The 26,456-nt window shown below is 41.5% G+C and overlaps 1 protein-coding gene across 1 annotated transcript in view; it reads right to left on the bottom strand.

The window, feature by feature from the left end:
• The window catches only part of LOC132900475 (hemicentin-2-like), a 60,221-nt gene extending 34,303 nt beyond the window's left edge, over positions 1 to 25,918 (bottom strand). Inside the window, exons 1-6 of the mRNA XM_060942587.1 lie at positions 25,904 to 25,918; positions 25,692 to 25,758; positions 23,936 to 24,196; positions 20,577 to 20,783; positions 3,648 to 3,920; positions 3,124 to 3,498 (exon numbers count right to left, since the gene is read on the bottom strand). Coding sequence (XP_060798570.1) covers positions 3,124 to 3,498; positions 3,648 to 3,920; positions 20,577 to 20,631 — 703 coding nt within the window. The 5' untranslated portion in view covers positions 20,632 to 20,783; positions 23,936 to 24,196; positions 25,692 to 25,758; positions 25,904 to 25,918. The remainder of the gene's footprint in view (positions 1 to 3,123; positions 3,499 to 3,647; positions 3,921 to 20,576; positions 20,784 to 23,935; positions 24,197 to 25,691; positions 25,759 to 25,903) is intronic.
• Positions 25,919 to 26,456: the final 538 nt, after the last annotated feature.

The raw sequence follows: 26,456 nt of genomic DNA on the forward strand, positions 1-26,456 counted from the left end.
ATTTTACCCAAATATTAGGTGTGCTGTATGCAAATTTTTGACCCTATATGTATACTTTTGACCCTGTGTCGATTTCAGAAAACCCAAAGAAAATTGTGCATCGAATTCTAGGTATTTGTTTTCCAAGATGTATGCTGTACAGTTATTCTGCCACAGAAAAAGAACAGTTCAGATAAATCATTGAAAGCCAAAATATTGCCATGACATTCATATCCAAGATGACATTCATGTCACTGTATTTAAATTTCTGACCACAACTATACATACAGGACACTTTTTCGATGGAATAAAAACGTTCTATTCCCTTCTAGTGGGTTTCATTCATTTGGTTTGATAGCATGCCATATTGTTAGCATATCGCTTATCCTACGTGTATTACGTCACTCTACCCAATGGAGAATGAGTGTTGAATATGGTTTACGATATTGCATGGTTATTAAGACAACATGACGTCATATGTTGGTGCTGATGTGAATATTCAGTGAGAAAGTTTTCTGCTGCGTATGTGCGAAAGCATTTCTTTGTTTGCCGGGAAAGAGAAAGATGCGTTGAACACCCAAAAGGCTACCAAAACTTCATTAGATATTCTTCATGCATATTTACAAGCCAAGCTGTGGTGAACCGTAACTATTAGTGCTGGGACTTGAGCTCAGCCAAAACGTAGCCAGACACACCAAAAAAGCAACAGAGCAAAGGATTTTGCAAGGGATTAGCGTCAGGCTGCCAGGTCGCTCCGTTGTGTGTACCTGTCAATGTTGATTTTAAAAGTAACTAAGTAAATTACACAGGGAAATGAATCCTTAAGTCTGAGTGAAAAATACTGTAGTGAGCGTGCAGCATAGAAGAAGAGTCTGGAGACAGAAATCTGAGTTTCTCGGTCGTTAGCCTGTGCTACTTGCCCTCAATAGCACTGGCTTGACCATTTTATTAGCATTCATTAGCACTACTGATGAATGCTACACCGGGTGGAAGGTGACTTTACTGCTGCGCTGACGGCACCAACTCGCGGTTAAGCTCGCGTTGGCCTTTAAGAATGCTGATATGCTGATATGAAGAGTGTATGTATGCATGTATAATAATAATGATATTGGCTGGAGGCGGCACGGTGGTGTAGTGGTTAGCGCTGTCGCCTCACAGCAAGAAGGTCCGGGTTCGAGCCCCGTGGCCGGCGAGGGCTTTTCTGTGCGGAGTTTGCATGTTCTCCCCGTGTCCGCGTAGGTTTCCTCCGGGTGCTCCGGTTTCCCCCACAGTCCAAAGACATGCAGGTTAGGTTAACTGGTGACTCTAAATTGGCCGTAGGTGTGAATGTGAGTGTGAATGGTTGTCTGTGTCTATGTGTCAGCCCTGTGATGACCTGGCGACTTGTCCAGGGTGTACCCCGCCTTTCGCCCGTAGTCAGCTGGGATAGGCTCCAGCTTGCCTGCGACCTTGTAGAACAGGACAAAGCGGCTAGAGATAATGAGATGAGATATTGGCTGGCTTTTTTGGTGGTCTATCAGATATACTCCATTCAGTTACTTGCCTTTGACTCATTCAATATCATGCTAGCTGAATGGAATATATCTGATATACCACTCAACGCCAGCCAATATTATGTAGTTAAATAGTTAAGCATTAAATGGTAACTGTTGCTGCTTATCCGGACCTTTTCTTAACAAGGAATTTTATGTAACTAGATTTTAGAAATGTTAGCATAATACCCTGGGGATTTCTTTCATAGCTTGACAATTTAGTTTTCTTTGAAATAATCCATCCATCCCACTTCTCTGTCAGGGTCATGGGGAAAGCTAGAGCCAATCCCAGCTGACTTTGGGGGAGAGGCAGGTCGCCAATCTATGACAGGGCGAGATCTATCACAGAGACAAACAATCATTCACACTCACAAGCAATTTAGAGTAGCCAGTTGACCTAATCTGCATGTTTTTGGACTGTAGGAGGAAACCAGAGTACCCGGAGGAAACCCATGCAGGAATGGGGAGAACATGCAAACTCCACACAGAAAGGTCCCAGTTGGGTGCAAGCTTCGACCCTAGAACCTTCTTGCTAAGAGGCAACAGTGCTAACCACTGCACTACTGTGCCGCCCTTCTTAGACATAAACTTTCTTAATTGCTTTTTCCTCTTGCCGTCTTTCACCAGGAAAAAAAAAATTAATCAATTTGAGGATGAGTAGAACAATTGTCCATCGATACTGATTGTAATGCCGACATCATTATTAATGAATTATCAATCATTAAAATAACGGATGACCTACATATCACCTGTCAGGCATCCAAAATTAAAGGAATACTTCAGTGTTTTTTTTTCTTCAACCAAATCGCAATCTATTGCATCTGTAATGTATGTGTAAACATGCTTTCTGATATCTGAAAGAAGTAAAACAATGGATATTGATTGTTATTCTATCCACGTTCACTGGACATGAGCAATCACATGGCTATTCTACTACTAGGATATCAGTTCATATACCGTGAGTAGAGGAAACAAAATGGTAGAGCGCATCAGATATATCACTTTGTTATCAAGTGTTTAAAAGAAACAGAAATAGCTAAAAGAATATAGGTCCATCCGTCTCCCCCCCCCCCCCCCCCCCAATATCTCCTGTTCCACACTCCAGCCCAGTTGGTAGCGGTAATGCACCTTTAAGTTGGTTTGTCAACCGCCAAAAAATCCCTAAAGAAGAAGAAAATGGCGGAGTGTCTTACTGAACCAACCAAGGACAAAATAAAAACTCTACTTGAAAACAAAACCCCAAAAAACACAAAAAAAAGCAACAAAATATGGAATGGAAGTATTTGATGGTAAGAACGTAACTCTCTTTATTTTTCAAGAATTATTATTATAGAATTTTTTTCACAAATTGCTACTGTCATTTTGCCGGTTTGTTTACATTCTAAGCAGAAATGGTTTTGTCGGTCGTTTTGTACAAAGTTTTTATTTATCGAATTTGCAAAAAATAAAAATGCTCTGTTTCTCAAAATCCAGTGAATGTGGATAGAATAAAAGAATTATTCCACTCAATCTCATCGTACATGGCTTATAGCCTACTCGGCGCTATGCACCTCGTTGGCTATCAGCTCATGTACGACTTGATTTTGTGGAATAACTGTTAAACAATACTCACTGGATTTGGTAATGTTGAGAGGATCTGATGTCACTGTAGGTGGAGGCTGAGGACCTTCTGGTCCCAGATTCATCTTTGCCTCACATCTGTACTGAACTCCATTATCATCATCATCATCATCATCATCATCACCACCACCATCATCATCATCATCATCATCATCTCTCTTGGGGGAGAAGTGGAGTATGGTGGAATGATTCATTGGAACGTTGTTGGACAAGTCAGTAACGTTTGTGGTGTTTATAAGAACAGGTCCTCTGTACCAGTTCACCGAGAGGAGATGAAGAGGAGCAACATTCTGAATGTCACACTGGAGCTCATACTCTCCTCCTTCAGCATGACCCACATGTTTGATGGACACCTTGTCTGGAAGCTCTGCCCAGAGAGAAGATAATTATGTATCTACTGCCTGCCTTTTTCCACACATAATATTCTTGCATTTGTAATATTCTGTGGTGCACATATTCACTGTGAACCAAAGTCTTACTCACCAGTAAATCAACACTTTAATATTGGTTACTTACTGTAAATGGTAAGTGGGAGAGTTATGTTGCATTGTACATCATCCATTATGTAGCACACAGGTTGGATTTCCCAATCAATCAGATTGTCCGTTTCCCAGGTGACAGCCTGATTATCAGGACGCGACATATCTTCGAGTGGAACGTTCCAGGCCAGACGAGTGTAGCTGGAGAGGGAACGGCAGCTCACAGAGACACGATCTCCATATTGTACCACCAGCTCAGGAGGGTCCAGCTCAAGGTCAGTGAGTTCCAGAAGGCAATCTCCACTCGTTTCTAGGAACATTCAAAAGGAAAAACGTAAGATAACAATGTATTTTTGCAAGTTATTACACGGGTCTCATTTTGAAAACAAAATATACTCTGTTGAATATCACTTAATGGTTTTGTTTGCAGGAGTTTGTTAAAGCTAGCTGTTTAGAAATTCAATACTGAAACAAATCCTGTACTCCCCATTCCTTCATTGTTCCCAACCAAAAACATGCACTAACAGGGCTTGATATTAACTTTTTAACCCTCATCCTACCATGCTATTTTACACCTTAATCTTACCATGTGGGGTCCGTTTGGACCCCAATACTTTTCTTTAAAATTAAAGCTTATAAAGACAAAATCACCAGATAAGTTTTGTTCAGAACATCTTGTATTAATAACAGCAATACACTAAAGGGCCCAAGGCATAAAGAACACAATTAACCTTCATCCTACCAGCCAATTTTACATACACAAACTACCAGGCGGGGTCCGTATGGACCCCAGGAGGGAATACCTTGAAATCAATGCAGTAAGAACCAATTCAATGCAGCAAACAGACATAACTTTATTGAAGAACAAAATCCACTATGGCTGAATATCAATGATGTATTATAAATGCAATAACATTGCAATAATATTGCAATAACTAGCATACATGTAGCAAATTATAGCGCCACAAAAAAAATTGGCATTATATACATGATTTTTGCAGCTCATGCAGCTGTAAAACATTCTGGATTACAACTTAGGTCTTTTCTTACAGAATTTAAAACAAAAAAGTAACTGTAAAATAATTTAGGGCTTTTGTTTTGCAGCCTGTGCTTATTGCAGCAGTGGGGTCCACACGGACCCCAAGAAGGAATGCCTTGGTAGTTTCATTATGGAACATAAAAGAAATAAAAGAAGTTAACTTTCAGTGTGCTATTCAATTATAAAATGAAAGACAGATAAACTTTACTCTGGGGTCCGGTTGGACCCCAGTAACAAATTAATTATACCTTCACAATGCAAAAAGCTGATCTTCCGGTGCTTTAGTGTTTTAATTAAGACATAAATTCCGACAAATTCATAAAACGGTGAGGCAGTATGTCACATATTTTTAAAATGGCAAACAAACATATAGGTGCGGGGTCCAGATGGACCCCACTTGGTAGGATGAAGGTTAATCCACTCTTCCAGTCAGATAAGCAGCAAGATTTTCACTCGTCCTGACCATAACCTTTTTTACCTCCGCCAAGGAGGTTATGTTTTCGGTAGCGTTGGTTTGTTGGTTTGTCTGTTAGCAACATTACGGAAAAAGTTATGAACGGATTGGTCTGAAATTTTTTCCAGAGGTGTGACTGGGCACAGGTAACAATCCATTAAATTTTGGCGGTGATCCAGATCACCTTCTGGATCCAGGATTTTTTTAAAGGATTCTAGTATCTCATTTTAGGTGTAAGTCTCAATATGTGGTGAAATGAGCTGCTTGGTGGAGGTCTGCGCTCTCCGAGTGCTTTTCTAGTTTCCCTATGTATTTACGAGTTAAATGAAAGGAACATGATTAACAAAGTTTATCAAAAAGCAGATATAGTTATGATAATCATTATGCTTTCATGGTTTATAATTTTTCAATAAAACTCTAACTGTAACAAGAATCCAAAGCCCCATTATGGTGCGTGTGTTGTTAAACCCATTACTTGATCTGCAGTTTTAAGCTTTAGACTCATCCAGATTCAAAGCTTCTGGAGAACAGAAAGTTACATCTTGATTAATCCAGTAAACCTTGAAGTATAAATTAACTTGGTGTAGTGGTTAGCACTGTCGCCTCACAGCAAGAAGGTCCGGGTTCAAGCCCCATGGCCGGCGAGGGCCTTTCTGTGTGGAGTTTGCATGTTCTCCCCGTGTCCGCGTGGGTTTCCTCCGGGTGCTCCGGTTTCCCCCACAGTCCAAAGACATGCAGGTTAGGTTAACTGGTGACTCTAAATTGACCGTAGGTGTGAATGTGAGTGTGAATGGTTGTCTGTGTCTATGTGTCAGCCCTGTGATGACCTGGCGACTTGTCCAGGGTGTACCCCGCCTTTCGCCCGTAGTCAGCTGGGATAGGCTCCAGCTTGCCTGCGACCCTGTAGGACAGGATAAAGCGGCTAGAGATAATGGATGGATGGATGATAAGGGTGACAGAATCACATTGTGAATGAAAACAAACCATAAGTGAGTTTGGCACTGTTGGAAAATTCCTCCAAAATATTTTACGATAATGTGTTAATGTGAAAAGAATGTCCAAATAAAATGAAGATTCGCCACAGATATTTATTTTATTGAGGTATTTGATCGCCATTTCTCCGAATTCAATGAAGTCTAATCAGGCTTGTAGTACTTGTGTCCAGGACTCAGACTTGAGTCCTACTCTTGCCCTAATTTTAAGGACTCGTGATTCGACTGGGACTTGATCACTGATGACTCAGACTCGTGCATTGATTGCATTCAGACTCGTAAATTGGAGACGAGGACTCGGATTTTTTCTTTCTTTTTTTGTAACATGCCATAATAATTTGGCATAAGATATTTGTATCTACATTAATTTTTGTACTAATTTCGTGCAAGAATGTCACACCTGTGCGCCTTGGCATATGCATCAGATAGACTCTCGGGTGCGCTCTAGACAGCCGTAAAGAACTCGTATGTGCACAGGATTAAGGAGCAATCAGTGCGCCGATATAAAAACTGTGAAAACACACTTACTTTGCGAAGTATTGAGTTGCGTTGCTGACACATTACTGAGCCGTTTTCCTTGTTTGGTTTCCTGAGCCCTGATTTCCTGTTTCTCATCTTTGATTCTGCCGAGTCTACGATAGCCTGTTTGTGCCTCGCTCGACCTACCGCATCACCTGTTTCACCGTTTTACAATTTTGTCTGCCGTTCTGGATTATTTACGTGTCTTCACTTGTATTAATAAACACACCTTCTGCACTTACATCCGTCTCCCAACCGTCTCTGACAGAATACTTCACACTCCCTGACAAAGAGAATGCACATTCACATGTTCAGGAACAAGCTAATGTTAATGGCGCTAAAACAGCCACCGTCAAATGGTGCGGTTGGAGTCTCGTTCTCAGACTTGACTTGGCTCAATAGTGGATTTGACTCTGACTCAACTCGAAATTTTTTTTAATGACTTGGACTTGACTCAGACTTGAATACTGGGGATTCGAGACGGGACTCAGACTTAAGTTTAGTGACTCGACTACAACACTGAGTCTCATAATCTGTAATTATATATTGCGCCATGGTTATTTTTACACACGCACCTGCTGTACTCGGCTTCCCCAGAATTCCGTAAACAATAACACAGCCGGATCACCGAACTAGTTTTGTTGGAACTTTACTGATGTAACTCTTGAATAATTACTACAAAAATGGTGATTTTCAACCATCCCTAAAAGATATAAACGCATAAGATATCATTACTGTATTGTCTGGGGCAGCTATATGTAATACTCTGAGTAATTTTCACTCATCTGTAAACCAAATGAGATCAGCCTACATATAGAAAATGTTGCAATAAAATATGTAGACTACTTCTACTATTTATGTAAACTGCTTATTACTATTTATTTAACTCATTTTTTTATATTCAATTGAAACTCACTCACAATCCTCTGTAAGTGTTTTGGACACGCACGGCATGGGTTGCAGGGTTTGGTAGCTCGCAGCCGTGCTGCAGGGTTGCGGTGAACCCAGGGGAAAGTTTCACAGGTAAATACACATGCTTTAAACATTCATTTCAGTATCTATATGCTTATGTAATTAATATTATATATGTTGATTTTCATATATGTTTCAGCGAACGACATCCAGAAGTGAGGACATTGCAATCCCATCTTTGCTGTCAGGCCATTGTGCCATGCTCGGTGATGAGGACAAGGACATCCCGACACCCCGTCCCACCACTCAGCAGGAGTAGGAGCAGGACAGCGGCTCGGAGTCAAAGCGTGTTTCAATGCCCAAACTGTTGGGCTATTTAGTTGGGTTTTTTACAGTGTAATAAAATGCGTTATTCCCTTATACTCATGTTTTATTATTTGACGTTTGCATGGTAAATTAAACATACACTCAAACAAAAACAGCAAATGAGGTGGTCTTCTTCCCTTCTATAATGCTACACGATCAGTTCCTTGGTTCCTCCCCAATATATATACACCCAGAGTCTTGCCCCTCGTGTCGCGTGCGGGTCACGTGCGCTGCGTGCATGCCACACATAGGGGCAGAAAGTGAGATGTACAGTACTTCTGTCTTGCGGACCGCACAAATAGCAAGTGTGGAGTACTTGTGTAGTACTTCTGAAGCACGTCGCTCGTGCAATGACCGTGCGTCACTCATGCGTCTTACTGTCATCACAAAAAGCCCCTACTAGCTGCGCTGCTGACTTGGTTCAGGCGTACAAAAGGAGTACAGGTCCCATATATGAGTTTTTGATTTGTCGCAAGACCCGTAGAATTTGCATGTGCAGGACCAAAAATTTATTTGTTGTTTTAACTTAAAAAGTTAGCAACTGGACTGCCTTAAAAATTTTGAGTTCACTGAAACTCATGCAGTAATTTAAATTGATTGCTTCATTGTGCTATCTATCTATCTATCTATCTATCTATCTATCTATCTATCTATCTATCTATCTATCTATCTATCTATCTATCTATCTATCTATCTATCTATCTATCTATCTATCTATCTATCTATATGAGTTTCAATGAACTCAAAATTATAAGGCAGCCCGGTTACTAACTTTTTTTAGGTTAAAGGATCAAATCATTTTTACAATGCATGTGTAACATGATTTTCTGACCATCCCATTCAGATGAGTGAAAAAAAACTTTTGTGGAGTTTAAACAGATCTTCTTCTTCTTCTGGCTGCTCCTGATTAGGGGTCACCACAGCGGATCTTTCGTCTCCATTGCTCCCTGTCTTCCGCATCCTTCTCTACCACATCTGCCACTTTCATGTCCTCTCTCACCACATCCATGGATCTCCTCTTTGGCCTTCCTCGTTTTCGTGTGCCTGGCAGCTCCATCCTCAACATTCTCCTTCCAACATGCTCTGCATCTCTTCTCAGGATGTGTCCATACCATCTCAGTCTCATCTCTCTTAGCTTAATTCCCAAGCTCTCCACATGTGCTGTCCCTCTGATGTGCTCATTCCTTATCCTGTCCAACCTTGTCACTCCCATCGCAAACCTTAACATCCTCAACTCCACCACCCCCAACTTTGCCTCCTGTCTCTTCGTTAAAGGTACGGTCTCCAATCCATACATCACAGCTGGTCTCACTACTGTCTTATACATCTTACCTTTCACTTTTGCTGGGACTTTCCTATCACAAATGACTCCCGAAATCCTTCTCCAACTGCTCCACCCTGCCTGCACTCTCTTTCTCACCTCACTATCGCAGCCCCCATTTTCCTGCACAGTTGACCCCAGGTACTTGAATTCACCGACTTTCTTTCTGTCTACTCCTTGCATCTTCACTACACTCTCATCCCCATTCTCACTGATGCACATGTATTCTGTTTTGCTACTGCTCACCTTCATTCCTCTTCGTTCCAATGCATACCTCCATCTCTCCAAACCCAACTCAACCTCCTTTCTACTTTCACCACATATCACAATATCATCTGCAAACATCATGTTCCATGGTGACTCTTGCCTCACTTCGTCCGTCAAGCTATCCATCACTATGGCAAACAAGAAAGGACTCAAAGCAGATCCTTGATGAAGTCCCACCTTCACCTTGAACCATTCAGTCGTTCCAACTGCACACCTCATTTAATAAATCCTCAAAGTACTCTTTCCACCTTCTTAATACACTCACTTTGTTTGTCAGCACATTTCCATTTACATCTTTCATCACTCTTACCTGCTGTACAACCCTCGCTTCCGTTTCTCTGCCTAGCTAGTCTGTACAGGTCTTTCTCTCCTTCTTTGGTCTCCAGTCCAAAGTTTCAACAGGTGATAATTAATTAATTCATTAATCCATAGTTTTGAGTTTATTTATTGCTCAAGATATGTATATATTTCACTTTTCTGAAACAAAATATGTACACCTATCATCATCATCAATAACATTATGAACACTGACAGGTGAAGTGATTGATTAACAGTTATTCTGCAAAATACATGAGCTGATAGCCAACGAGGCGCGTCGCACCGAGTTGACTATAAGCCATGTATGACGATGAGATTGAATGGAATGACTGTTTTATTCTATCTGCATTCACTGGATTTTGAGAAACAGAGTTATTTTATTTTTTGCAAATTCAATAAATAAAAACTTCATGCAAAACATCTGACAAAATCATTTCAGCTTAGAATGTAAACAAACCAGGTAAATGACAGTAGCAATTGTGAAAAATGCTATAATAATAATTATTGAAAAATAATAAAAGATATAGTTTTACTATCAAATATTTCATTGCATATTTTGTTGCTTTTTTATAGTTTTTTTGGGGGGGGGTTGTTTTTGAGTAGTTTTAATTTCATCCTCGGTTGGTTTAGCAACATGCTCTGCCATTTTTTTCTGTACTCATGGTATATGAGCTGATATCCTAGTAGTAGAGTAGCCAATCAGAGCGGACGATTGCTCATATCCGGTGAATGTGGATAGAATAATATTGATTATCTCATTACAATGGTACCTGTCAAGAGGTGGGATATACAAGGCAACAAGAGAACAGTCATTTCTCAAAGTTGATGTGCTGGAAGCAGGAAAAATGGGTAAGCGTAAGGATCTGAGTGACTTTGACAAGGGCCAAATTGTGATGGCTAGATGACTGGATCTGAGCATCTCCAAAATGGCACATTTTGTGGGGTGTTCCCGGTATGCAGTGGTTAGTACCTACCAAAAGTGGTCCAAGGAAGGCCAACCAGTGAACCGGTGACAGTGTCATCGGTGTCGAAGGCTCATCGATTTGCATGGGGCACGAAGGCTAGCCCATATGGTCCAATCCCACAGAAGAGCTACTGTAGCACAAACTGCTGAAAAAATTAATGCTGGCTCCAACAGATAGGTGTCAGCATTAGCTTGTCCTTCTTTGGACCATCCTTCTAATTAGTGTTTGGGACTCAGACATAGTCTTAACTTCTGTCGAGTTACACAAAAGTCCTAAGATACCAGTGATACTGGCCTCTCCCACTCTTCAGACCTGCATGATCCATCTTGATGTCCTACTTTTGGCTGGAGTTCTCATCACATCACTTCTGTGGAGGATGGCCCCATACAGACAGCCTAAAGATACACTTATAAGATGGCTCTGGACACTTAGTTTTGCTATGATGAAATAAAAAATTACTCTGCACTCAGGGTGCACTTACACTCAGTGCAAAATGTATCATGTTCTTACTAATTAGGTGACACTAGGCATACCTGACAACCTGTGTTCCCTCTTTCTCCCACCCTCCCTTCTTCACTCTGTCTGTCCCTCTGAGTTACATGTCGATCCTGAAACCGAGACGCTGACCTCTTCTGCTCCTCAGACCTGCCTGATCCATCCTGATGCCCTACATCTGGCTGGAGGCAAGTATTGTAGTCAAGTCACTAAACCTTGAGTCGGAGTCCAGTTTCGAGACCCCAGGGTTCAAGTCTGAGTCAAGTCCAAGTCATGAAAGAAAATTTTGAGTCGAGTCTGAGTTGAGTCCACTACTGATCCGAATTGAGTCCGAGTCAAACACTCCAACTGCACCATTTGACGGTGGCTGTTTTAGCATCATTAACATTAGTTTGTTCCTGAACATGATGTATAAACAGGTGAATGTGCATTCTCTTTGTCAGGGAGTGTGAAGCATTCTGTCAGAGATGGTTGGGAGATGGATGTAAGTGCAGAAGGTGTGTTTATTAATACAAGTGAAGGCAGGTAAACAATCCAGAAAGGCAGGCAAAATCGTAAAACAGTAACAGGCAATAGGTCAAGCGAGGCACAAACAGGCTATCGTAGACTTGGCAGAATCAAAGACGAAAAACAGGAAATCAGGGATCAGGAACCCAAACAAGGAAATAAGGCTCGGTAATGTGTCAGCAACACAACTCAATATTTCGCAAAGTAAGTGTGTTTTCACAGTTTTTATATAGGTGCGCTAATTGCACCTTAATCCTGTGCAGGTGCAAGCTATTTATGTTGTGCGCACGAGAGCGTCTGCTTAGTGCACGCACTGTCCGGACCACGCCCGAGAGTCTATCTGATGCATGTGCCAAGGTGCGCAGGTGTGACACTCTTGCATGAAATTAGTACAAAAATTATCCATCCATTATCTGTAGCCAAGCTGCTTATCCTGTACAGGGTCGCAGGCAAGCTGGAGCCTGTCCCAGCTGACTATGGGCGAGAGGCAGGGTACACCCTGGACAAGTCGCTAGGTCATCGCAGGGCTGACACATAGAGACAAACAACCATTCACACTCACGGTCAATTTAGAGTCTCCAATTAAACTAACCTGCATGTCTTTGGACTATGGGGGAAGCCCAGAGGAAACCCACGCAGACAACATGCAAACTCCACACAGAAAGGCCCCAGCTGGCCGCTTGGCTCGAACCCAGGACCTTCTTACTGTGAGGTGACAGTGCTAACCACTACACCACCGTGCCACCCTAGTACAAGAATTAATGTAGATATAAATATCTTATGCCAAATTATTATGGCATGTTACAAAAAATAAAGAAAAATCAGAGTCCTCGTCTCCAGTTTGAGTCTGAATGCAGTTAATGCATGAGTCCGAGTCCAAGTCTGAGTCATCAGTGCTCAAGTCCAAGTCGAGTCACAAGTCCTTAAAATTAGGGCACGAGTCAGACTCGAGTCCGAGTCCTGGACTCGAGTACTACAAGCCTGCTGGAGCCTCATCACATTGCTCCTATGGAGGACAGCCCCATATGGACAGTCAGAATTCACACTTGGAAGATGGCTCCGGACACTTACTGTACAGTAATACATCTATGGCTGAGGACTATAGTTGACTTGCTAACTTTAAGACTGCAGTTGTCATGAAGTTTTGCACTCAAGTTTCCATCAATGAACAGTTTATAACTTCAACAAAACAGACTTCATATTAAAACTATAGTGAATTTTCTGGTTTCACAGTTATACTTTGTGACAATATAGAAGCTATAGTCAGTTATAGAAATGAGTTATTACCTCACCCGCGACGGAGTAAGCGGGGCGAGGTATTGTAATCAGTGCGGTTTGTTTGTGTGTCTGTCTGTTAACAATCTAGTGTCTAGACGGTTGCACCCATTGACTTCAAATTTCCAGGGTAGGTGGTCAATGATCCATAGATTACCTGATTAAATTTTGGGGGTAATCGGGTCAAGGTGAAGGTCAAGGTCACCGGAAAGGTCAACCTTTCAGTCAAAATAACATATTTTCCATTATAACTCAAAAACGGTTTGACAGATGTTTCCTATTATGAGAATATAGGAACTCCCATATCACCTTTTATTTGGCACCATGATCTAAACTTAAGGTCATGGTTTTTCAGAAAGCTGTAACTTGAAAACAATTGATGGTAGACAGACATTTACCATTATCAACTTATAGGAAGTGCCATATGGACTTTCATTTGGCACCATGACCTTTGACCTTGAATGACTGTGAAATGTCAAACTCAAGGTCATGGATTTTCATCGGACTATAACCTAACAGCTGATGATTGAGAAATATTATCATTATCAACATATACAGTAGGTATAAAATAAGTGCTGCCGGGCGAGGTTTGTTTTGCCTGGCAACACTTGTTTAGAATCACGTTATCTGTTATCACCCAAATGAGGATGGGTTCCCTTTTGACTCATGCTTTCGTTACCGCCAGGTTGGATTATTGTAATGCCTTACTGTCTGGAAGTTCCAATAAGTGCATAAACAAGCTCCAGTTAGTTCAAAATGCAGCAGCAAGAGTCCTTACTAGAACTAGAAAATATGACCACATCACCCCTGTCTTATCCACACTGCATTGGCTCCCAATCAAATTTCGTATTAATTATAAAATACTACTATTGACCTTTAAAGCACTGAATGGTCACGCGCCACAGTACCTGAGCGAACTTCTGGTCCTCTATGACCCACCACGCCTACTTAGATAAAAAGGTGCAGGCTATCTGCTGGTACCTCGTATAGTGAAGGCTACATCAGGGGGCGGAGCCTTTTCTTACAAAGCCCCACAGTTATGGAACAGCCTTCCAAGTAGTGTTCGGGAATCAGACACAGTCTCAGCGTTTAAGTCTCGGCTGAAAACATCTGTTTAGTCAAGTCATAGTTAATGGCGTTTATGAGGTAAAGGTGTAGATCTGGAGGGTCCTCAGACAGAGAGTGTTTTGGTAAACTGGGATGTTTGGATGCTGTCAGTCCCCCACTCGCTTGCTCACTCGAGTTTGTTGACGGTGTAGTGGCTGCTGCTTTATGTCCCGGGGCTCCCTCATGCCTGTGTTACCTTCTGGCTCTCCCCTTTTAGTTATGCTGTCATAGTTAGTTTTGCTGGAGTCCCTGCTTGTACGCAGTGCAATATGTATACTGTTCCTACTTATTCAGGTGACACTGGGCATACCCAACAACCTGTGTTTTCTCTCTGCCCCCCCCCATCTGTCCCTCTGAGTTACATGTCAATCCTGAGATCGAGATGCTGACCTCTTCTGCCCCTCGGACCTGCCTGATCCATCCTGGTGCCTTGTGTCTGGTTGGAGTCTCATCACATCGCTCCTGTGGAGGACGGCCCCATGTGGACAGTTGAAAGTCACACTTGGAAGATGCTCTGGACACTTACAGTCATGCTTTTATGGCTGAGGACTACAGTTGACTTGCTAACTTTGGGACTGCAGTTGTCATGAACAGTTTTGCACTCAAGTTTCCATCAATGAAGAGTTTATAACATCAATGAAACTGACTTCATGTTAAAACTGTTAATGTTACAGTCATGTTGTCTGTTGTTGTCCAAATGAGGATGGGTTCCCTTTTGAGTCTGGTTCCTCTCGAGGTTTCTTCCTCATGTCCTCTGAGGGAGTTTTTCCTTGCCACCATCACCACAGGCTTGCTCATTGGAGATAGATCTCATCTCATCTCATTATCTCTAGCCACTTTATCCTGTTCTACAGGGTCGCAGGCAAGCTGGAGCCTATCCCAGCTGACTACGGGCGAAAGGCGGGGTACACCCTGGACAAGTCGCCAGGTCATCACAGGGCCGACACACAGACAACCATTCACACTCACACCTACGGTCAATTTAGAGTCACCAGTTAAACTAACCTGCATGTCTTTGGACTGTGGGGGAAACCGGAGCACCCGGAGGAAACCCACGCGGACACGGGGAGAACATGCAAACTCCACACAGAAAGGCCCTCGCCGGCCACGTGGCTCGAACCCGGACCTTCTTGCTGTGAGGCGACAGCGCTAACCACTACACCACCGTGCTGCCCCTCATTGGGGATAGATTAGGGATAAAATTGGCTCATGTCTTGGGTCATTCAGATTCTGTAAAGCTGCTTTGGGACAATGTCTATTGTTAAAAGCGCTATACAAACAAACTTGACTTGACTGGTTCCTCTCAAGCTTTCATTCACAATTAGTCTCAGGAAGATTTTCCTTGCCACTCTCACCTCTGGCTTGCTCATTAGGAATTTATCCATATCTGTATTTCTGTAAAGCTGCTTGTGACTGTTCATTGTTTAAAGTTTTATATAAATAAAATTGACTCGTACTCCACCCCACACATACAAATTCCACACAGGTATCTGACTCGCACTTTCATCTGTAGTTATGCCTGATGTGTGAAGTCCTTCAAGATGGCGCCGCAAGAGTGGCAGCTAGTTACAGTAGCTCCGAGCGTGTTTGTGTTTTGGTATGTTTTTGTGCTTTTTTCATGTTTCTTTCTGCACTAGTCTCAGTTGGAAATGTGCACCTCGGGATGTAATACTTGTGAGACTGTGCATTTGTATTTTTCTCTTTTTCTTTCTGGGCTAGTTAAATCAGCATCAGCGGACCCTTTTAGCTACTGCTCCATTGTTTACACTCGGGAGCAGCTGTTAGCACTTTTTATGACTCTGTGGTGGCATCAGCGATTTTCTACGCTGTGGTCTGCTGGGGCTGTGGAAGTTCAGAGAGGGACAGGAAGAAACTTAATAAACTGGTCAGAAGGGCTGGCTCAGTCTTGGACTGTCCTCTGGACTCCATTGAGGAGGTGGGTGAGAGGAGGATGTTAACCAAGCTGACCTCAATCATGGATAACCCCTCTCACCCCCTACATGAGACTGTGGGGGCTTTAAGCAGCTCGTTTAGTAGGAGACTGCTACACCCACGATGTAAGAAGGAGAGATAAAGCAGGTCATTCATACCTACTGCTGTCAGACTGTATAACACCCACAACTTGTAACGTAGCACCAATAACCTGTTTGTCGTTATATTTGCACTACTTCACCACTACTACCTCTGCCATCTCTCATCGATGCAATTATTATGTGCAATAATATAGGCCCTAAACTATTTTTATGCATACTTATTTTTATATATATATATATATATATATATATATATATATATATATATATATATATATATATATATATATATAAAATTTATGTACAGTTAGGTTAGGTCCATATATATTTGGACACTGACACAAATTTTGTTTTTTTACCTGTTTACTGAAACATATTCAAGTTATAGTTATATAATGGACATGGACATAAAGTCCAGACTTTCAGCTTTCATTTGAGGGTATCCACATTAAAATTGGATGAAGGGTTTAGGAGTTTCAGCTCCTTAACATGTGCCACCCTGTTTTTAAAGGGACCAAAAGTAATTGGACAATTGACTCAAAGGCTATTTCATGGGCAGGTGTGGGCAATTCCTTCATTATGTCATTCTCAATTAAGCAGATAAAAGGTCTGGGGTTGATTTGAGGTGTGGTGCTTGCATTTGGAAGATTTTGCTGTGAAGAAAACATGCGGTCAAAGGAGCTCTCCATGCAGGTGAAACAAGCCATCCTTAAGCTGCGAAAACAGAAAAAAAACATCCGAGAAATTGCTACAATATTAGGAGTGGCAAAATCTACAGTTTGGTACATCCTGAGAAAGAAAGAAAGCACCGGTGAACTCATCAATGCAAAAAGACCTGGATGCCCACAGAAGACAATAGTAGTGGACGATCGCAGAATAATTTCCATGGTGAAGAGAAACCCCTTCACAACAGCCAACCAAGTGAACAACACTCTCCAGGAGGTAGGCGTATCAATATCCAAATCTACCATAAAGAGAAGACTGCATGAAAGTAAATACAGGGGGTTCACTGCAGGGTGCAAGCCACTCATAAGCCTCAAGAATAAAAAGGCTAGATTGGACTTTGCTAAAAAAACATCTAAAAAAGCCAGCACAGTTCTGGAAGAACATTCTTTGGACAGATGAAACCAAGATCAGCCTCTACCAGAATGATGGAAAGAAAAAAGTATGGCAAAGGTGTGGTACAGCTCATGATCCAAAGCATACCACATCATCTGTGAAACACGGCGGAGACAGTGTGATGGCTTGGGCATGCATGGCTGCCAGTGGCACTGGGTCACTAGTGTTTATTGATGATGTGACACAGGACAGAAGCAGCCGGATGAATTCTGAGGTATTCGGAGACATACTGTGTGCTCAAATCCAGCCAAACTGATTGGTCAGCGTTTCATAATACAGATGGACAATGACCCAAAACATAAAGCCAAAGCAACCCAGGAGTTTATTAAAACAAAGAAGTGGAATATTCTTGAATGGCCAAGTCAGTCACCTGATCTCAACCCAATTGAGCATGCATTTCACTTGTTAAAGACTAAACTTCAGACAGAAAGGCCCACAGACAAACAGCAACTGAAAACCGCTGCAGTAAAGGCCTGGCAGAGCATTAAAAAGGAGGAAACACAGTGTCTGGTGATGTCCATGAGTTCAAGACTTCAGGCAGTCATTGCCAACAAAGGGTTTTCAACCAAGTATTAGAAATGAACATTTTATTTACAATTATTTAATTTGTCCAATTACTTTTGAGCCCCTGAAATGAAGGGATTGTGTTTAAAAATGCTTTAGTTCCTCATATTTGTATGCAATCATTTTGTTCAACCCACTGAATTAAAGCTGAAAGTCTGAACTTCAACTGCATCTGAATTGTTTTGTTCAAAATTCATTGTGGTAATGTACAGAACCAAAATTAGAAAAATGTTGTCTCTGTCCAAATATTTATGGACCTAACTGTATATATGTGTGTATCAGGGGCAATTTCTCAGAGACAACAAGGGAAGCCGAGCTTCCCCTAAAATTCTCTCCCCAAACTGCGGCATCTATGACGTTGAATTCTCATTAAAACAATAACTTGCATAACATAATATATGCCCAAGATTGTATTTACGTTCATAACTATCCTGTAACTTATTTGAGTGATGTCTGACGAACTTGCAGTTCGCTACGAGAATCACCTTTGCTGCCAGGCTGTAACCAGCATTGCCAGATACTGCTGACGTTTTCCAGCCAAAATATGTTCAAAACCCGCCAAAATGCACTTAAAACCGCCCAATCTGGCAACACTGGCTGTAACCTTTCTTATTTCAATGGGCTCTATGCACTGGCAGCCGGGTATCCGTTGCAGTCTATGAGAGGGCTCTGAACAGCCAATTTCGGCTAGTTGTTATTGGTTAAAATCGACAAAATCGTCACTTCCAGGGAAGCCGGGCTTCTCTGGGACTAAACGAGACAGTGGGAGGGGCAAGAAGCCGGGCTGATGAAGGATTATTGGAGGTAGTGTTTGAAAGACATGATCAGCGCATGATCAGTCAGTCCCTAGCGGATGTCGAGAAAGTGTAGTCGTGTGCCAAAGTGCATCCGAATTTCTTTTCATATAAGCGTTTCTTCTCATTGATGTCTCTCTACATTACTCTGTAAATAAATGTAAATATTACTCGTTGTGCTCCGTTAACTTTCATCCATTCTATCAGTTTGATCATTCGTGAATTCACTCGTTTATTTCATTTGTAGTTCAATCAACATGGTTGTAGGCTAGCTTGAGCCTTATTGGGATCTGCAGTGCTAGCTGCTAACAGAAATTGATGAAGTCTCTGGAAAGCACAACCAGCTGGTATGACAGGGTCACAGACCATTTTCTGGAAAAGGAGCGGAGGGCAGAATTTGTGTATAAATAGTGTGCATCATATAATGTTCATGAATCTGAAGTGTGTATATGTGTATATTGTTCAGTAGTGTTAAGAGAATGGTGGGCTCTGTGTTATAGGTTATACCTGGGTATGATATTCAAGGTTCTGTGTGTTGCATAGCCTACCTGGTTATGAATTTCCAGACTGTGTTGCAGAAGATGTTCAAGGATGTGTTGCACAGCTGGGTGTTGTGTTAAAGACTCTGTGTTGCATATCAGGGTATGATGTTCAAGGCTCTTCGTTGAATAGCCAGTGATTTTTGGATGTTTGATATTTTTGATTAAGGATATGAGGCACTAGCCTGGCAAGCCAGACCATAACATGAAATGTACAAGCAAAAATACTTTCTGCCACTAGGTAGGGTTGTCTAGTTCACTATGCTAATGGGGCACACCTTTCTATGCTTTGATATCTGGCCTACAGGTTTTACGATGAATGCATAAAATGGGCTTCCCCTGTTTTAAAAACCAGCAGCCGCCACTGGTGTGTATATATAGAGAGTCTATCTGTAATGTGCAATTTTTTCCGAGCCTCTCAATAAGGCAATTTTTCTATACTTTTTCACGGTAGATAATGCAAATAGCCCTTTGTATTTAATCCTTCGTTTGTCTAATTTTTATTTCAGTTTTATTTGTTATCTGTTTGACATTTTCTTGCTACTGTAACACGTGAATTTCCCCGATGTGGGATGAATAAAGTGATTCTAATCTAATCTAATCTAATCTAATCTAATACAGAGGAGTCAGTATTTAATCCTAACTACACACACTTAATTCAAATTCTCTCTCTCTCTCTCTCTCTCTCAAAAATTTTATAACACTACTGCACAACTGATTCACACCATACTAAAATATGTACTGTATAAAAGTCTTGATGTTCTGTTGCTAAGTGACATACTGTGTTGTGGAGGTACACTCATAACTGTGTAAGTTTCACTGGCGTGGCGTGGGAGAAGATTTGTCTTAGCAACATTTGCATCATTTTTAAACTAGCACCACTCACACATCACACTGAAACTCCTCTAAAAGTCCAACTGGCTCTCAAACTTTTTTCAAAAGTGGTATATACAGAAATAAATTCACTGTTGTACATTTCATCCCAGACAACAGAGAAGTTGTTTTTAGAACATAAACTTCCATACATATCATTGCTTGGTAAAAGCTAAAATGTGTCCTGTTTCTAAAGGCATCATTTTGAACACAGCACCTATGAGCACATGTCAAACAAGAACACAGTGCAATATGAAATTTAACCCTTTAAGCGGGTCCAAGCATCCTCACTCTTAACTTTTGCTTCTAATTCAAAGTAGTTACTATAAAATATACATCCAAATAAATAGTTCAGCAATAAACATTAAAGGCAGAAAATAAAGAAAAATATTTATGCACCGTGTCCTGAAGGCTACAAGTCTCATTTCAGATATGTTACGACACAAGAAAGAAATACACACAAATAATCTGCTGTAATCTTGTAGAGACAGAAAGATGGCAACTTACCGCCAATTATCAGTGCAACAAGGACCAGGCCGGTAAGCTGTGTAAGGTACAACATGGCCTGACTTTACCAGAAGACCAACAGATGACGAAGATGATGATGATGATGATGATGCTGATAGTGATTTTAAAAAGTATATGTATCCAGCAATGACTCCAGATGTGCCAAAGTGAAACGGTTCTCCTTTCTGTGTCAAGTGTAAGCATGCACTGAGAAAACATTTGAAAGCAGGAAATCCTGTGAGGTCATTGAAAAAGAGGTAGGTATTCTTTCTAAGTAAGACTGCTAGTTGAGTTTTTTTTCTCAGAAAAAACTCCTTTCCTTACCTTTCCAAATTACATTTCAAATCTACATTTCATAACAAGCTGGACATGCGTGTTTAATTACAGTTTCAGACTTTTGTTAAATCTGACCTGTTTGATTTCTTAAATAAATAGAAATCCAGCCATAAGCAGAGTTGCTATTAAGGTAGTAAACAGTTTACTATGATTTGACCTTGTACAGGTTTACAAGAATAAAAACAAGACAAAAACTAGAAGGGCACTCGGTACAGTACATACCTCCACCAAGCAACATATTCGGATTTGTATCAAGATCTAATCAATTGTTCATTGGCCCATGGCCTACTTTTCCACCAAATTTCATCAAAATTCATTCACTACTTTTTGAGTTATGTTGGGAACAGGCAAAGAAATGGAGGCGAAAACATAACCTTTTCCAGCAAAGTTGGCAGACGTAACAACACTTCCATAACTGTTTATACGGTATAAGCTTTCATTAATTTCAGTGAAAATAAAGGATTTTAAGAAAGAAATCCAGTGAACTACTGGACCTTCACTGACGATGTGTTCGTGTTTGACTATATTTTATTTTAAGTTTTCACCTTGTGCTCACCATTTACAGTTTTTGATCCTAACAAAAAAAACCCAACAACTTTATCTGAAGCAACCTTGGACCCAAATGCCTCTAAATCAGCTGCACTAAAATGTATGTTCTTGTCTCTGTTTATTTCAATGCTTTCCTTTTATTGGTTCATTAAATTAGGGCACATTTCATGTAAATTTGATGTATTTGAAGGAAAATTGTGATGTATAATCTGCATATTACATGTAAATACACTAGACCATCAATGACGGCGTAGCTCACTCCAGCCCCGTCTCATCCAGAAGGAACGATCAAAAGTGGGCCACATTGCACAATAAATATTGAAAGCTATATACACTATCTACAATCGAGCTATATGCAACCCAGGCAGACCTACCTTCCTGCCAAAAAGAATAAAAAAATCTGTGAAGAATTGAGAGTGAAGAAGCGATTTTCATGAAATGTGAATGACACCAGACAGACGACGGATGACAGACAACACATCTTGGCATAAGTTCATCGCCCGTTGGCTGGATGAGCTAACGAGACCGTCAATGACGGCGTAGCTCACTCTGGCCCCATGTAGTCGAGAAGGAACAATCTAAAGTGGACCACCTTGCGCAATAAATGTTGCAAGCTATATACACTATATACCATACAAGCTATATATAGAAGCTATATACACCCTAGGAATACCGATCTATTTGCCAGAAAGAATCCAAAACAGCAAGGAATTGATCGAGAAGAAGCGAATTTTGTTTAACTGCTCATTAAGAATTAATTAGTCCATAACTTCTTTAATAATTGTAATTGAGTAAATCTGGGTAGAAGTTATATGCACCCTAGGTCCCCCGACCTTCATGCCAGAAAGAATCAAAATCGGTGAAGAATTGAGGGAGAAGAAACGATTTGTGTGGAAACTCCTCGTTAGGGCTTAATTACTCCATATCTTCATTATTAATTGCAATTATGCAAATTTGGGTCGAAGCTATACACACCCCAGGCAGACCTACCTTCCTGCCAAAAAGAATAAAAATCAGTGAAGAACTGAGACAGAAGAAGCGATTTTCGTGAAATGTGGACAATGTTGGACGAACAACGGACAACACATGATGGGATAAGCTCAACGCCTGTCAACCGGATGAGTTAATAATGGACTAGTAGGCTTGTTTCACACAGTTGAGGTAATCACCAACGGTTCTGATATCATGTCACAATTTTATAAATCAGATGCAAATTTGTTCATTCTGTGCGCTTACATCTTCCCTTGGTTCTATACAACTTTGATGAGTAAAGACTTGTGAATTTGGAGATGTGGTGGCTGCCGTATAATCCTCAGCATGGCGTGTGCCACTTGTGTGTGTTCATTTTCTCCATGTGCTTCTTGTCCTGTCTCTATGGAAGCATATCACTGCCATGCCACCAGGTCACTATCACATTATGTTCAGTTTTGATCTGTCTGTAGCAAAGGAGGTTGAATTGACAAGGTATGATCTAGGAATGTAGACCTCTGCTGCCTAAGAGATTCTGCCTCACGGTTCAATCCAGGAGCAAACAGTCACTGATACAGACACAGCTGTTCAGAGATGTTTCTCAGTTTATTGTCGGACAAATGAGTATATATTCACATTCAAGAGTGTGCTGTAGCAATGTGATTGGATGATGATGATGTAATTGACAAAGCTAAGTTATCTATCTATAACGTAAATGGGTGATGAAGCATTACATCACTGGTTTGACTACACTATTGTATGAAAGAAGAGAGACATTATGTACCATCACATTACCCATCAGGATCATAGTCTTATGAAAAGAAGAAAGACATTACTGGTCAACATAACCTTCAGTAAGCAGAGAGCAGAATGTGCGAGCGAAGATAAATCTCAAGGATTTAATGAACCAAAACAAGTAGCAATCAGACCAGCCTGTACCAGTTTCAAGAACAAGTGGCAATCAGACCAGCCTGTATCAGTTTCAAGAACAAGTGGCAATCAGACCAGCCTGTATCAGTTTAAGCACGCAAAACATATATTTCTATCACATTATGATAACAAGGTGTTTTTCACGTTGTAGCAAGACATTTTCTCGTTATTAAGACATTCAAATAAAAAAATTATCTTGTTTTTAACAATATACAATTATCTTGTTATAGCCTAGGTCACAACCGGACGTATGATTTTTTGGCCGTGCGATTTTTGGCGTTTCCCAAATCGCTGCGGTTTTTTTTGTTCATGGAGAAAGACGCACGTTGGCCGTAAGTTTGTCTTGCAACCTGAAAAAAACGGAAGCGCCCGTAGAGTTTGTTTGACATGACAAAGAACCTCTGCGGCCGGTCTGCGGCCAGTCTACTGCTCGAAAATCAGCACGTAACACGCGCGCCCTCCGTGCGTTTCTTGCGTTTTTTGCACGTAGACCGGCCGTAGGAGCACGTACGGCCGGTTGTGACCGAGGCTTATGATGTGAAATGCTTCATGTTAAAATGTGAGAACTTAGTTACCTAAGTAGGTGTCCTTGTCGCAGTCGAGTGTGGTGAAAGTGTTATTGCTCTGCCAGGAGAGCGAGTCACTGGCGGTGCTCTGGTAGGATCCCAGTCTCAGGCAGTACCAGTCGCTCTCAGGCTCTATATGGAAGCTATCGTACTCCGCAAATGTCTGCTGGACCTGCCAGTCCTCTGTGTGCGCTAGGAATCCTGTGAGGTCAGCCAGTAGAGATTCTCCAGACCGAGCCAATACTCACCATCCAGATTCCCAAAACCTTGCTGTGGAAAGTTCATATTTTGATTAACCTTAAACATGATGCCATAAATTACCCTCAGATAGTTAAAGGAGTTTATTAGTCTTTGAGACTTCTTAAATCCGAGTTTAATAAGGGGGACCCATGGTCTAATGGTTAGAGAAGCAGCTTTAAAATCAAAAGGTTGTTGGTTCAATTCCCTAGATGAGCAGAAAAGGCTGAAGTGCCCTTGAGCAAGAAGAAGAAGAAGCACAACAACTTTATTGATCACACGTACACTTGTGAAACACCTCCTCTGCATTGAACCCATCTGAAGCAGTGAACACACACACATACCCAGAGCAGTGGGCAGCCATGCTAACAGCGCCCAAGGAGCAGTTTGGGGTTAGGTGCCTTGCTCAAGGGCACTTCAGCCCAAGGCTGCCCCATGTTAACCTAACCTGCATGTATTTGGACTGTGGGGGAAACCAGAGTACCTGGAGGAAACCAATGCGGACACGAGGAGAACATAACTCCACACAGAAAGGACCCTGTGAGCCGTTGAACCTTCTTGCTGCGAGGGGACAGTGCTAACCACTACACCACCGAAGGCACACTCTCACCTCGGGCTGCTCTGGGTATGTTGTACGTCGCTCTGAGTAAGAGCGTCTGCTAAATACCTGTAATGTAATGAGTGCATAAAGAGTGGCAGAGACATTCTCTAACCCAAATTTTGAGTCGTCCTTGACATGCCCTGACACATACTGTACGGTACACCCTGGTTTGAGATTATTGGCACAGATGATTTTTTCCCCCAGGTGTATTTTGATTCAAACACTGCCTCTATTTGTTTTAAGTACAGAAGATAAAGAACCTTTAACGCCCTGGTCCCCGAAGGGATCTCATAATATAGCATTTCAACACAAGCCATTATTTAAGTAAGGAACGTAACATTTTGGGGTGTGCTGTAAACAGAGAGTATATATATATATATATCTCATCTCATCTCATTATCTCTAGCCGCTTTATCCTTCTACAGGGTCGCAGGCAAGCTGGAGCCTATCCCAGCTGACTACGGGCGAAAGGCGGGGTACACCCTGGACAAGTCGCCAGGTCATCACAGGGCTGACACATAGACACAGACAACCATTCACACTCACATTCACACCTACGGTCAATTTAGAGTCACCAGTTAACCTAACCTGCATGTCTTTGGACTGTGGGGGAAACCGGAGCACCCGGAGGAAACCCACGCGGACACGGGGAGAACATGCAAACTCCACACAGAAAGGCCCTCGCCGGCCCCGGGGCTCGAACCCAGGACCTTCTTGCTGTGAGGCGACAGCGCTAACCACTACACCACCGTGCCGCCATATATATATATATAATAACAACTAATGTGGTGTGATGTGGCTCGAAGGCAAAGCCGAGTCGATTGTTTTCCAATAACACCATTTCCTGAAATGTTTTATTCAACATAACACAGCAGTTATCCCTGCTCACAACATTTAATTCAATGAAGAACAGAATGTGAAACTCACCCATTGAGACACGTTAGTCACTATTAGAAAGAGTAATTCCTTTATCAGCCTCTCTTTTTTCTTTCAACTGGAAATAATAAGACAAAAACATTCAGCTTACAGAAAACTTCACTCTATGAAGTACAGTTTTGTTTTTTAATCTGACCAATTACAGAAGTAATCTGATTAATCAAAATCCTGAATTGAGCAGCACTGTAGTACACACAACAAACCTTGTGCTATCAATTGCAAGGCAAATCACCTCCACGCCCATAACTGAAGCTTTTGCTCTGGTCAAGTATGCAAACAAATTCAGCAATGGCAGTGTGCAATTCACGCTAATGGTTGAAACCACAAGCCTAAACCATGTCTTCTGGGTGTAACATGCCCCTGCAGCCAAGTGCTTTCACAGCTTGATCACGTTCATGTTCTCATATTAGGCTACATAACGCAAGCTCAGCACAGATCACACTGATGCAGTGCATGCAACCTCAAACCATAGGTAGTTTTCCAAGACCACAGACTGCACTGTGTATGTAAACAGTCTTGTCAAGTAGTGAGTCACATACAAGTTACAGTCACCATAACGACCAAAACAACAGCCATGCATTAAATACACTACCGTTCAAAAGTTTGGGGTCACTTTGAAATGTCCTTATTTTTGAAAGAAAAGCACTGTTCTTTTCAATGAAGATCACTTAAAACTAATCAGAAATCCACTCTATACATTGCTAATGTGGTAAATGATGATTCTAGCTGCAAATGTCTGGTTTTTGGTGCAATATC

This window comes from Neoarius graeffei, chromosome 16 (assembly GCF_027579695.1).
Source record: "Neoarius graeffei isolate fNeoGra1 chromosome 16, fNeoGra1.pri, whole genome shotgun sequence".
NCBI classification, from domain to species: domain Eukaryota; kingdom Metazoa; phylum Chordata; class Actinopteri; order Siluriformes; family Ariidae; genus Neoarius; species Neoarius graeffei.